The sequence below is a fragment of the Gorilla gorilla genome, chromosome 18 (genome assembly GCF_029281585.2).
Source record: "Gorilla gorilla gorilla isolate KB3781 chromosome 18, NHGRI_mGorGor1-v2.1_pri, whole genome shotgun sequence".
Taxonomy (NCBI): domain Eukaryota; kingdom Metazoa; phylum Chordata; class Mammalia; order Primates; family Hominidae; genus Gorilla; species Gorilla gorilla.
The window spans coordinates 21,087,705-21,101,545 of NC_073242.2; the positions used below are offsets into that span (position 1 = coordinate 21,087,705).

At 44.7% G+C, this 13,841-nt stretch overlaps 1 protein-coding gene and 1 long non-coding RNA gene across 21 annotated transcripts in view; one reads left to right on the forward strand and one right to left on the reverse strand.

Annotated features, from left to right (window-relative positions):
* LOC115931102 (titin-like) overlaps positions 1-13,841 on the reverse strand; it is a 40,506-nt gene that overhangs the window by 13,500 nt on the left and 13,165 nt on the right. For 4 of the 20 annotated variants that reach the window (XM_063699526.1, XM_063699525.1, XM_063699524.1 and 1 more), the window contains 5 exons: positions 11,466-11,554; positions 11,157-11,314; positions 4,039-4,167; positions 311-410; positions 3-198 (listed from right to left, as the gene is read on the reverse strand). In XM_063699526.1, the coding sequence (XP_063555596.1) occupies positions 3-198; positions 311-410; positions 4,039-4,167; positions 11,157-11,276 (545 nt within the window). In that variant the 5' untranslated portion in view covers positions 11,277-11,314; positions 11,466-11,554. Of the gene's footprint in view, positions 1-2; positions 199-310; positions 411-4,038; positions 4,168-7,660; positions 7,810-8,307; positions 8,394-8,452; positions 8,557-11,156; positions 11,315-11,465; positions 11,653-13,841 lie in introns of those variants that run through there. The other 16 variants (XM_063699521.1, XM_063699520.1, XM_063699518.1 and 13 more) reach the window with 11 other exon arrangements.
* LOC134757428 (uncharacterized) lies at positions 7,292-11,245 on the forward strand. Its single transcript, XR_010131330.1, has 2 exons — positions 7,292-7,442; positions 10,921-11,245. It is a non-coding gene; the product is annotated as an uncharacterized lncRNA (long non-coding RNA).

The following is a 13,841-nucleotide window of genomic DNA, read 5'->3' on the forward strand; positions in this document are numbered from 1 at the left end:
ACTGTTTTTTGGTGGTCTTCCTCTTTCCATTGATTTTGTCATGATGGTTGATTTTCGTTGTCACCTTCATCTTACGGATTTTAGCTCTAACTTTGGTTTTCACATGTCTCCACAGAGTAATGACGTCCTTCCGGCCAATTTTATTTCCTGGAAAGGAAGAAACTCTTTTCTTTGTGTGCATACAAATGGACCTCAGCCCTTGGTGAGAGTGAGGAGAGGAGAAGGTGAGAAACCTGAGGGCAAGAAGCTGTTCTTTCTCTTTCCAGGGCAAACTCATTTCCACACTATGGGGACTCCAACAGAGCCATACCTTCCTGTCTACGGCGGTTGGACCTCCAGGCTCTCTGCTGTACATCTGTGGATCCATCATGTCCATTTTCAGACTGGAAGATAGTCTTCAGGAAAGACAACTAGGAAATAATAATATAAGAATGACGGCTGGGCACGGTGGCTCACGCGTATAATCCCAGTACTTTGGGAGGCCGAGGCAGGTGGATCACGGGGTCAGGAGTTCAAGACCAGCCTGGCCAAGATGGTGAAACCCCGTCTCTACTAAAAATACAAAAATTAGCCGGGCACGGCAGCGGGCGCCTGTAATCCGAGCTACTCGGGAGGCTGAGGCAGAGAACCGTTTGAAGCTGGGAGGCGGAGGTTGCAGTGAGCCGAGATCACACCACTGCACTCCAGCCTGAGCGGCAGAATGAGACTCTGTCACACACACACACACACACACACACACACACACAAAAGAATGACATGAGGCTGGCACGGTGGCTCACTCCTGTAATCCCAGCACTTTGGGAGGCCGAGGCAGGCGGATCACCTGAGGTCGGGAGTTTGAGACCAGCCTCACCAACATGGAGAAACGCTGTCTCTGCTAAAAATACAAAATTAGCCAGGCATGGTGGTGCATGCCTGTAATCCCAGCTAGTCGGGAGGCTGAGGCAGGAGAATCACTTGAACCCAGCAGGAAAAGGTTGTGGTGAGCTGAGATTGTGCCATTGCACTCCAACCTGGGCAACAAAATTGAAACTCTGTCTCAAAAAAAAAAAAAAAATAGGCCAGGTGCGGTAGCTCACGCCTGTAATCCCAGCACTTTGGGGGGCTGAGGCGGGTGAATCACAAGGTCAAGAGATGGAGACCATCCTGGGCAACATGGTGAAACCCCGTCTCTACTAAAAATACAAAAATTAGCTGAGCATGGTGATGCAGGCCTGTAGTCCCAGCTACTTGGGAGGCTGAGGCAGAAGAACTGCTTGAACTCAGGAGGCAGAGGTTGCAGTGAGCCAAGATCCCACCACTGTACTCCAGCCTGGTGACAGAGTGAGACTCCGTCTCAAAAAAAAAAAAAAAAAAAAAAAAAATGACATGAATATACTTCACACAACGGAACTGTACACTTCAACACGGTTAGATGGTAATTATCATCTTATAAGTATTTTACCACAGGTTAACATGTTTCACAACTTGAAAAGGAAGTAATTACCTTCAGCTCTCTGAGTTCTAGAATTTGTAACATTTCACCCCCTGCTCCTTCCTGATCTGCACTGGAGCATCTTCCTTCTGTCCCTGCTCTACTCAGAGTTCACTTTCCCTTCCCTCACATCAGCTTCATTGAGGCTGGTTTGAACTTAACGCAAAACATTCTCACTAATGACTGAATTCCCACCAAGATTTCCATATTATCACAGTATGCTTTTAATCTTCGAAGATACTAAATATTTGTTCTCATCATAGCTAAAATGCAATGCAAATCCCATCTCAGATGTGGGTCAGATACCTATGAATCTCCTGAGGTAGTCATTGAAATGACTTTTTTCTTGAGACGGAGTGTCACTCTCAACCATGCTGAAGTGCAGTGGCGTAGCTACCTTGGCTCACGGCAACCTGCACCTCCCAGATTCAAGCGATTCTTGTGCCTCGGCCTCCCAAGTAGCTGGGATTACAGGTGCCTGCTACCATGCCTGCCTAATTTTTGTCTTTTTAGTAGAGATGGGGTTTCACCATGTTGGCCCATCTGGTCTTGAACTCCTGACCTCAAGTGATCCATCTGCCTCAGCCTCCCAAAGTGCTGGGATTACAGGCATGAGCCACCACACCTGGCCTGAAATAATATCTTTCAAATTCTTTGTAGAATTTGTTTTTTCCTGATTTCTGCACATAGGATAAAAAAAAATCATGTACTAGGATTTCAAGAGAAGCAATGGGTAATCTAAAAAGATGAAAACAGCAACCACGTCAATCCCACAGCTACTGCTAGATTTCATAGGAAAGGTAGCTGGCCCCGTTTGGAGCTAGGAGAAATGTCAAACACATGAAGAAATGACAAGCAAAGAAATGCCATCACGCATGAATGCTTCATGGCACCCATGATGTCCCTGCTTAGGAGGTAATGGTATAGATGACTAGATGACAAGGACAAAGATGAGAGGTGCGAAGTTGTCCAAGTCCAACAGCTCAACTGAACTTTCCTAAATGGAATTGTTAAAAAGTGGTAAATTTAAAAACTTCCCCTGGCTCACGTGGTGGCTCACACTTGTCATCCCAGCACTTTGGGAGGCTGAGGCGGGTGGATCATTTGAGGTCGGGTTTTGAGACTAGCCTGGCCAACATGGTAAAACCCCGACTCTACTAAAAATACAAAAATTTGCTGGGCATGGTGGTGGGCACCTGTAATCCCAGCTACTTGAGAGGCTGAGGGAGGGGAATCACTTGAAGCCAAGAGGTGGAGGTTGCAGTGAGCTGAGATCACACCATTATACTCCAGCCTGGGCAACAGACGGAGACTCGTCTTGGGGGTGAGAAAAGAAAAAGAAAAAAAAAAAAAAAAAAAAGCTTCCTCCAATTTATACCGAAAATTCTCTGTTCAGGACTAAGTGGCATAGAGAATGTTAAATGTGCCTAGATATCTTCATAACTCATATATTTTCTGTTTTCTACATATCTTGAAAGGCAGTGCCAAATGACGTGTAATTATCTAGGTGGTAAAACTGAAACATACTTCCTCTTCCCTTAAATACAAAAAAGCATTGTGGTATTAGTACTTTTATCTTGGATCATTGTTCAGAAGGAGGTTCAGCCCCCAGACAACCATATTTTTACTGTCATGAATGGCAAGACAAAATGTAGAGCTCAACTTACCCAAAGGAAAAAAGGCTCAAAAGACAAATTATGGCACAACTTAGCAGCCAAATTCTTACCAAGTACAGACTTTTGACATACTGATCTCTCTCCAGTTGCAAGTGGGAACATGCACTTTGAATGATCTCATTCAAAATTACCCTGCCCAGACACACTTTTCATTGATTCTCTTGGAGGGCAGTTCTAAGAGATTCTCTGGGGCTTTCTCTGCATCATGAGACGCAGTGCAGTTCTGCCCTTCACCTTCCGGCAGTTTGTCACCTCGTCCCTATGACCTCAGAGGAACTTTGTCTCAGGCCAATTGTTTGTTCCTTGGGCTCTTTCATTTCCCCTAAAAATCATTTGCTGCCCCTCTAAATGGCCTACATCTCCATCTATCTCCCTCTCCCCTCAGAAGAGGCTGCTCTTTAAGCATCAACCATCCAGCCCTTCTAGCAGTCTCATTTTTCAGCTGGTTCCCATGTTTATGCCTGTTCTATGTTTTTCTTTTCCTGTTAAGCTGTCTGTTGTCAGCTCATTTCTGCAGTGAATCTTCAGAGAGGAGACTGGAAGCTTTCCTTCCACCCATACGATAGAACTATAAAACAGAAGAGTTTAGAAAGAATTTCCTATTTAAGTGACGAAACCTCATACTCCATTTGTGACAAATAGCACAAAGGTTAAAAAAACTTATTTTTGACCAAAAGCTCTGTTGACATTCTATTAAACACTGACCTATTTAATTTTCATAATGTAAATGGCAGATATTTTCATAATTCTTATGCTAATAAATCATTTCCCTGATTTTTTGGGTAAAACCACATATTCATAATGAAGTCCAGAAACGTGAATTGTTTTATATAATTTATTCTTATTTGTGATTACAAGTATACCTCTACAGAAAGTTAGTATACTCACCCAAAGGTAAACTGTCCAGAGGATAATGACAACTTTATAACTTCTCGGAAATTCAATAATGATATCTAACCAAGGACTTCCACCAAAGTCAGTCCCACGATGATGATGGTCAGCCAGAGTATTGATAACCTGGAATAATAATAGTTGAAATAATGAAAAGGTCAATGACACTGACAATATTTCACTCAGAAAGAATCATCCTTAGAAACCGTCGACCTCCTCCAAAAGGTAACCACATCCCTCAGATATCACCGTGGGATTCCACTGCTACAAAAAAGAACAGAAGTTAGAAGTCACATGTTTTTCAGATGGCTGGTAGTGTTTTTAAGCATTGCAAATGTGGGGTGTTGTGTTGTCTTTCTTGGTATAAAGCAGGGATATCCAATCTTTTGACTTCCCTGCCTATATTAAAAGAAGCAAAGTTGTCTTGAGCCACACATAACATACACTAACATTAACAATAGCTGATGATCTAAAAAAAACCTCTTTTTTTTTTTGAGACAGAGTTCCGCTCCACTCAGTCGCCCAGGCTGGAGTGCAATCTCGGCTAACTGCAACCTCCAGCTCCTGGGCTCAAGCCATTCTCCTCCCTCAGCCTCCCGAGTAGCTGAGATTACAGGTCTCTGCCACCATGCCCGACTAATTTTTGTATTTTTAGTAGAGATGAGGTTTCACCATGTTGGCCAGTCTGGCCTTGAACTCCTGACAGGCGATCTGCCTGCCTCGGCCTCCCAAAGTGCTGGGATTACAGGTGTGAGCCACCGTGCCCGGCCATCTTTTTGTTTTTGTTTTTGTTTGTTGTTTTTGAGATGGGGTCTCACTCTGTCACCCAGGCTGGAGTGCAGTGGTGTGCTCTCGGCTCACTGCAACCTCTGCCTCTCAGGTTCAAGTGATTCTCCTGCCTCAGCCTCCTGAGTAGCTGGGAGTACAGGTGCCTGACAGTGCACTCAGCAAATTTTTGTATTTTCTGTGGAGATGGGGTTTTGCCATGTTGGCCAGGGTGGTCTCGAACTCCTGACCTCAGGCAATCCGCCCACCTCAGCCTCCCAAAGTGTTGGGATTACAGGCATGAGCCACTGTACCTGGCCAAAATCTCCTAACGTTTTAAGAAAGTTTACAAATTTGTGTTGAACTGCATTCAAAACGGTCCTGGGCCACATGCAGCCCGTCACTCATGGGTAAGACAAGCTAAGTATAAAGTAATTATCTTCTCTTTTCTTTTTTGTTTTGAGACAAAGTTTTGCTCTGTCACCCAGGCTAGATTGCAGTGGCATGATCTCAGCTCATTGCAACCTCCGCCTCCCGGGTTCAAGCGATTCTCCTGCCTCAGCTACTGAGTAACTGGGATTACAGGCGCCTGCCACCACGCTCGGCTAATTTTTGTTATTTTTAGTAGAAACAGGGTTTCACCATCTTGGCCAGGCTGGTCTCCAACTCCTGACCTCATGATCCACCTGCCTCGGCCTCCCAAAGTGCTGGGAATACAGGTGTGAGCCACTGCACCTAGCCAGTAGTTATCTTTTCTTTAAAGTTATTTACTTGTTTTTTAAATTGACGTATAGCATTGGATGCATTTATTATATATCACATGGTAAAAGAATCCCTCTAAATAATACTTCTCTCTTGGATTATAGGAATCTTTGTCATTTAAATCTCAGCATAAGTAAAAAAAAAAAAAAAACACAATGAAGAGATTACTTCATTCACAAATAAGTATCAAATTTTAGTGCTTAAAAATTAACAAGGTGGGCCGGGCATGGTGGCTCACGTCTGCAATCCCAGCACTTTGGGAAGCCGAGGTGGGTGGACCACGAGATCAGGAGATTGAGACCATCCTAGCACGGTGAAACCCATCTCTACTAAAAATACAAAAAATTAGCAGGGCATGGTGGCATGCGCCTATAGTTCCAGCTACTTGGGAGGCTGAGGCAGAAGAATCACTTGAACTCGGGAGGCAGAGGTTGCAGTGAGCCGAGATCGCACCACTGCACTTCAGCCTGGGTGACAGAGCGAGACTCTGTCTCAAAAAAAAAAAAAAAAAAAAAATTACCAAGGTGGAGATCATGAAAATGGCATGAATAGTGTGGGATTTCTCTAAGATTGTTGATATTAATTCCATTAGACTCTTATGTGAGTGAAGACGAAGACTTCCCCTGAGTAAGTTCAGACAGCTTGTGATAACATTTCTACATGGATTCCTCAGGATTTAACTATATATTCATGAAAACATCTCAATTTTAATGTTTCTTTCAAGATGGTTAATTAAACAGAGATAGCCCTTCAACAGGTTGAACTCAGCATATGCTGAGTCTGAAATGGAAATGATGGAGTTAGAGAACCATACAACAATGGTAATGATTTCAGAAACATGGTGTTGAGCAGAACAAAGCAGACACAAAAGAGTACCTATGGCATGGCATGCATCTGTATACGCGAAATTCCAGAATAAGCAAGCTAACCTATGATAAGAAAGAGACTGGCTGGGAAGAGTGAGAGTTCACTTTCTGGGGTGACATAATAGTGTAGCTCTTGGCTGGGCACGGTGGTTCATGCCTGTAATCCCAACGCTTTGGGAGGCCGAGGCGGGCGGATCACCTGAGGTCAGGAGTTCAAAACCAGCCTGACCAACATGGAGAAACCCTATCTCTACTAAAAATACAAAATTAGCTGGGAGTGGTGGCACATGTCTGTAATCCCAGCCACTCGGGAGGCTGAGGCAGGAGAATCGCTCGAACCTGGGAAGCAGAGGTTGCGGTGAGCTGATATTGCCCCATTGCACTCCAGCCTGGGCAACAAGGGAAAAGCTGTCTCAAAAAATAAATAAATAAATAAATAAAATGTAGATCTTGAAAGGGGGTTGGTTTATGCTGGTGTATGTACTTTCCAAAGTTAGTAAACTTACACTTAAGGTTATATATTTTGGCCAGGCGCGGTGGCCCACGCCTGTAATCCCAGCACTGGGAGGCTGAGGCAGGCGGATCACGAGGTCAAGAGATGGAGACTATCCTGGCGAACATGGTGAAACCCCGTCTCTACTAAAAATACAAAAATTAGCCAGGCGTGGTGGTCTATCTAAAAATACAAAAATTAGCCAGGCGTTGTAATCTGAGCTACTCAGGAGGCTGAGGCAGGACAATTGCTTGAACCCCAGAAGCGGAGGTTGCAGTGAGCCGAGATCTTGCCACTGCACTCCAGCCTGGGCGACAGAGTGAGACTCTGTCTAAAAAAAAAAAAAAAAGTCATCAAACCAGATGACACAAATCAAATGACATTTCACTTTGTTTTGGTCCATTTTGTTTCTTAGAGACAAGAGTGCAGCGGGGCCATCTCGGCTCACTGCAACGTCCAGCTCCTGGGCCCAAGCGATCCTCTCACCTCAGCCTCTCCAGTAACTGGGATAACAGGTACACACCACCAGGCCCAACTCATCTTTTTTGGAATTTTTTGTAGAGATGGGGTTTCGCTATGATGCCCTGGCTAGTCTTCAACTCCTGGACTCAAGTGATCTGCCCACCTCGGCCCCCTAAAGTGCTGGGATTACAGGCCTGGGCTGTGTAATTTCATACCGCGTGACACAGCCCAGTAAAAAGGAAGAAACCCCACGGGTCCAGCGTCTACTCACAGAGATGCACTGATGGCTGATAAATTCCAGCAGGAGCAAAAAGAGGAGCCAAAAGAGCATCCACCGCACCCGCATGTCCTGGTCCTTTCATGAGGCGGCCAGGACAGAGGTGGAGGTGGCTTAGGGCAGGGGGGAGGGAAGGGGACGGGGACCGGGCCAGGATCTGAGTTGGGGAGGGGGAGGGGAGGGGGAGGGGAAGGGGAGGGGAAGGGGGGAAGGGAAGGGAAAGGAGGAGAAGGGGGCTGTTGGGCACCTGGAGGAGGTGGAGGAGGAGGAGGAGGAGGAGAAGAAAGGGGTCTGGGAAAGGATCCGGTTCAAATTAAGTTCTCAAGCGCTGGTGGAAGGTTTAGCTACAGGTCACGGAGAAGATCAGGGAAGCAACAGGACACGCGGGGCAAGGGAGCGTGAGGCTTAGGAGCAATTAGAGGGAGACAAAGGTTCTGCTATCCACCAAACCTTCTTCGGTCTGGGCCCTCCCTTAGCAACCCTGGGGCTTTATATTCCCTCTCCACCAATCCCTGATGACCCCGGTGGTGCCTCACAATGGACAATGCCAAGCAGCTCCCGCATCATTCCAATGACCCCTCCCCCATCTCAGTCTCCCACTCTCCTCCCAAGGACAGGTCCTCTCTGGAACCTTCACAAACCTGATTTCTGGTCCTCCCCAACCAGCTCCCTGTCCCTGCTTCTGGGCGCTCCTTCCTTCCTGAGCTCCCAGGGTTCCTCAAGGTCACTTTTGGCAACAAAACATAAAAAATAAATGATGGCAGGATGGCAGGAAGAACCTCATACCCAAGCAGAGTGCCAGGTTTTACAGCCTCCGCTCAGCCACTCATATCCTAAGCAACAAAACATCAGCAGGATGCGGAAGGTCCTGATAGTAAACCATCTCCATCACATCCATGTAGCCATCTGTCCATCAACCTGTATCTCAGGAACAAATGTAGATACATTCATTTCAAGCATGCATGGTACATTTACAAAAATTAACCTGACTTATTTTGTTCCAGCAAAGCTCAATATATTTGAGAGCAATCAAATCACACAGCATGTTTCTGATCATATAACTGTGCTAGAAGTCAATGATTAAAAGCTAATTCAAAATTATTATTTGCTTGGAAATTCAAAGTGCCCTTATAAGACATAAACATAAGAAAGAATCCAAAATGAAACAAGATTGCCTTTCAACTCAATGATAAGATCATAACATGGCAATAAAATGTCTCCCTCTGGCCTGGGAATTCCTCTTTGCGGCACAAGGTTGTGTGATCTCAAATCACCCCTAACCCACCTAGACATTTTAACATCCGAAACTGAGTGATGAGGTCCTTATCTATATCATCTTACTGCCTGTGTGTGTGGACTTTAAATTCTGAACCCAAATGAGGGGGAGAAAACCAAGTTGACTTTCATGATTGACCTCTCAGGGATGTCCACGGAATCTGTGCATTTCAAGAAACAAAATTCATCAGCTTCTCTCCTAAGGTATTTGCCCACAATACCCAGAGGGCTTGGCAGCATCGTGTGTGATGGGTGGGGAGCTCCAAGCAGGTGGGCAGGACCCAGGGGCCTGGTGACCAGGACAGACCCCCACTGTCCATCACCTTTCCTGGCCCTGTCCTCAGTTAAACTTCCCACAGGCCTTCTGCCCGATCACACAGAGTGTGCCCAAACTCTCTAAGGCCTCTGGCAGCTGAAAACCACTGCTTTAAATCCCTTTACCATTTACTATGACATAAGGTTATTGTAAACAGGAAATATTCTATTGATGCTACAAATGGAAAGCCAATGCCTTTACCATAAATAGAAAAACAACCCCGAGAAGCAAGCAAAACAAAAGCAAAACAGGGGCTGGGTGTGGTGGCTCACGCCTGTAATCCCACCACTTTGGGAGGCCGAGGTGGGCAGATCACAAGGTCAGGAGTTCCAGACCAGCCTGGCCAATATGGTGAAACCCTGTCTCTAATAAAATACAAAAATTAGCCGGGTGTGGTGGTGGGTGCCTGTAGTCCCACCTACTTGGGAGGCTGAGGCAGGAGAATAGTTTGAACCCGGGAGGCAGAGTCTGCAGTGAGCCGAGATTGCACCACTGCACTCCAGCCTAGGCGACAGAGCGAGACTCTGTCCCAAAAACAGCAACAACTACAAACAAACAAAAAACAGCATTAACAAAAGTATGGAATTCAATTCTTTTTATATGCTGCAGCCATGTTCCAGCCCTAGATTTGGCTGGGCATGGTGGCTCACGCCTGTAATCCCAGCACTTTGGGAGGCTGAGGCAGGCGGATCACGAGGTTAGGAGTTGACACGAGCCTGGCCAATATGGTGAAACCCCATCTCTACTAAGAATACAAAAATTAGCTGGGCATGGTGGCGCACACCTGTAGTCCCAGCTACTCAGAGGCTGAGGCAGAGGAATTGCTTGAACCCGGGAGACGGAGGTTGCAGTGAGCCAAGATTGTGCCATTGCACTCCAGCCTGGGGGACAGAGTGAAACTCTGTCTCAAAAAAAAAAAAAAAAATATATATATATATATATATGTGTGTGTGTGTGTGTGTCTGTGTGTGTGTGTGTGTGTGTGTATCTATATAAATCTCAAAAATAAAAGATCATTTTTGAGATTATCATTTTAAAAGACAAGATAATGTTCAACTTAATGAATAATTTAATTATTACTATTGGACTTTTTGTAGACTGCACAGAGCATTCAAAACAAATGAAGAATAAAAAATATGTATTACATGTTGTAAAATAAATATGATGTGGTTAATTCTTTATTCAAAATTATAGAACATATGTATGTACTGTAGAATGTATTTCTTATTATGAGTCATGTTAAAAAGTAGTTTAGAAGCTGTTCATTTGAATTTCCTTTTCAAATTTTGCAGGATAATTTTTTTTTTTTTTTGACAGAGTCTAGAGCTCTGTCGCACAGTCTGGAGTGCAATCGTGTGATCTCGGCCCACTAAAACCTCCACCTCCTGAATCTCAGCAATTCTCCTGTCTCAGCCTCCTGAGTAGCTGGGACTACAGGCTCACACCACCATGCCCGGCTAATTTTTGTATTTTTAGTAGGGACGAGGTTTTGCCATATTGGTCAGGCTGGTCTCGAAGTCCTGGCCTCTGGTGATCCACCAGCCTCAGCCTCCTAAAATGCTGGGATTACAGGCATGAGTCACCATGCCCAGCCTAAACTTGGCAAGATAATAAATAACCTTTTTAAGTGTCGTTGGGCACCTGTCTGGTTGTTTTTCTTTAGGTTACCATGCCAGCAATGATTCCTTTTGAGTTTCTGACAGAAGATAGTGGTTTTCATCCAAATAAGTCAACTACTCTACCCCATCCCTAAGCCACTGGTATGGAAAGAAAAAGAGGAAGAAGCCAGTACTGTGACTGTGTAAGCTTCCCCCAGCATCACCCGCTATGAGATGTGTGGCAGCTGAGACCCGGGAACTGCTCAAGGGCACCAGGCCCCATCTGTCTGCACTCACTCACCTTCCTCAGGTACTCGCATGGGCATGTCACTGACTTTACGTGCTGCTGCAGCTCCTTGGTGAGCTGGCCCTGGTCATGGGACAGGAACTGTGGGGTCAGGACAATAGAGAGCTTCACCATTTGCAGAATGAGAACAGGGGCTCATGATGAGTGCCAACCTATTAGACAATTAAAAAAAAAGTGTTGAATGAGTGGAAAAACAAGGTGATGTTTGAGTCTATAGTGGTCAAGGGCTTCAGAAAAGGACAGAACCAAGTTCAAATTCCTGTACTTTGAATTTCTACTTCATGCCATGCAAAATTACTTTACCCCTTTTAACCTCAGTTTTCTTCTGTGTGAAACAGGAACAACAGTTTCATTCGTCATTCAGTTTCTCTCAAGGTTTCACGAGATCATACCTATAAAACATCCAAGTCATTTAAATGTATCATCATTTCGGTCATAATTAGTGGGATCCATTTCACTATTATTGGATATACAGTTCTGTGCCTGAAACCTACAAAAAAAGAAAATGTTAAGTCTAAAAAGCATTAGTGATTTCTCATTTTTATATTACTAATTATAACCCTATTTCATCACACAAGGCCTTGTCCGTGGCAGGTGCTCAATAAACACTTGTCGAATCAATGCATGTGGGCTCCGGAGCCACACTGTTTAGATTCTATTCTGCCTCCACCACTTATCAGCTGTGCGATCTGGGTAAGATAATTCACCTCTTTATGTCTGCACTTCCTTCTCCATAAACTATATATAACGAGAATCCTTAGCTCATTCGGTGGTTGTGAGGGGTGAATGATTTGGCACACAGGAGGGGCTTGTTAAACATTAGCTGTGATGATCTCCTTCCAAATCTTCATTTTCAGAGCCACAGATGAGGCCATAGTGCAACCAGGTGACCTTACAGTGTAAGGACACATGATCGCCACCTATGCTCTATCTCCACCATAGGTCCAAGACTGGGTAGTTCCGGCCTGGAGGCTTCTGCTGCATCTGCCTTCTCAGTGTTCACCTAAGGACTTTTGTATTTTCCTCCTCACATCCCCACAGATGGGGTTCAGGCTGCCGAACACAGCTGGGTGATGCCAGGGCAGTGGCCACCTGTGCCAGCCCTTTGAGGTAGCTGGAGGGTCATTGTTCCTTCCTTCTCGGGCTCTGGGCAGATGCCAGGGCTGGGGTGACCTATGCCCTCAAGTTTCTTGCTTTGGAGGGCCACATTTTCCCTTGGCAAAGAGGGTAAAGGTCACAGGATGCCGGAGAGCTGTGACTTCTCTGTGCCCTGGGCCCAAACTATGAAGACCTGACACACTATGCTAAAAGTCCAAGGCTGGGGGCTCCCCAGCGCTTCTTGCCTCACCGCTTCTGCTGAGGGAGGAATGAATACTATGTCCTCCCAGAGCTTTGGGAGCTTGTAGCAAGCAGCCTCCCCAGCGCAAAATCTCTTGGAAACCTCTAACTGTGTCTGAAACATTAGTGCAAATGTTGCATCCTATTTCCCATATGTCCGCATGTTTTAGGAAAAAACCCTCAATTTCCTAAATATGCAAGAAAAATTGGTATTGTAGGACAATGTGACTTTTTAAAAAATGTTATTTAAAAATCTTCCCCACCTCCTTTTCTGCCCTCCAAGACTGCCAAATACTTGTTGAACAAATATTATTAAATGCCTACTACGTGCCAGCCATGATTCACGGTCTTGGGGACACAGCAGAGAACGAACTGACAGGATTCCTCTCTTATGTAACTCACATTCTTATATGATAATGATAAGGGTTAACATTAATTAAGCTGTCACTACGTGTTAGTCACGGTGCAGTCATTCCCACACATTATTACACTTAAACCTGCTAGCAAGCTTGCAAGGTAGTTAGTTGTTTATCCTTTAAAAACTGAGTCTCAGAATGATGAAGCACTTTGTCCAATGTCACACAGCTAGTAAGTGTGGAGACCTTGCATCCAATCAATGCCCGTCTCATTCTAAACGCCACGTTATGTGTTCTCCAGCCCATGGAGAATAATTTTAACACAGTCAATGAAATTTCTACACAACAATGTTCTTGTCTCAAGTCCAAGAATGCCTCCTACACCTCCCATAATACTGGCTTTCTGGTGAGTAAAGATGCCATTCTCATGTGTAATCAGGTGGCAAATGGAGATATGACCAAAGTAACCATTTGCCTACACTCATAACCCTGTACACACTCTTCCTGTGTCGATTCAATTCAAGTACCCCTTTTGATCACTTAGCAAATCTGACCTTCAAAAGGGTTAAGGTGTTTCTATCCATGTAAGTTTCTGTATTGCTTTGGAAGTCTCTGGTTAAATTAATACTCTTTTAATAGTGACCTGTGATTCTGTTTTGATCAAGTGTTTTCAAACTTGACGTCTTTGATGGGTTTCTCCAGTGTCAAAATCCTAAATCAAGTCTTTTTGGCTTAAAACTAACTTTGGGATTTTTTCAGCTGCATCCCTTGGGGAGTCTAAAGAATGTATCTCTCATCTTGTAGAGGTATTAAGTGATTCGATTTATTTGGTAGATTAAATGGGCAGGCATTGTCAAATGTGGCGATACTGCATGGGAGGGCACTGTCAAGTGAGGTGACATTAGATCTCATCTCAGTTATATTTATGGGTATGTTGTTGATACACGTGTTCCAAAAATTGCATACATTTATACAAATTTAATAT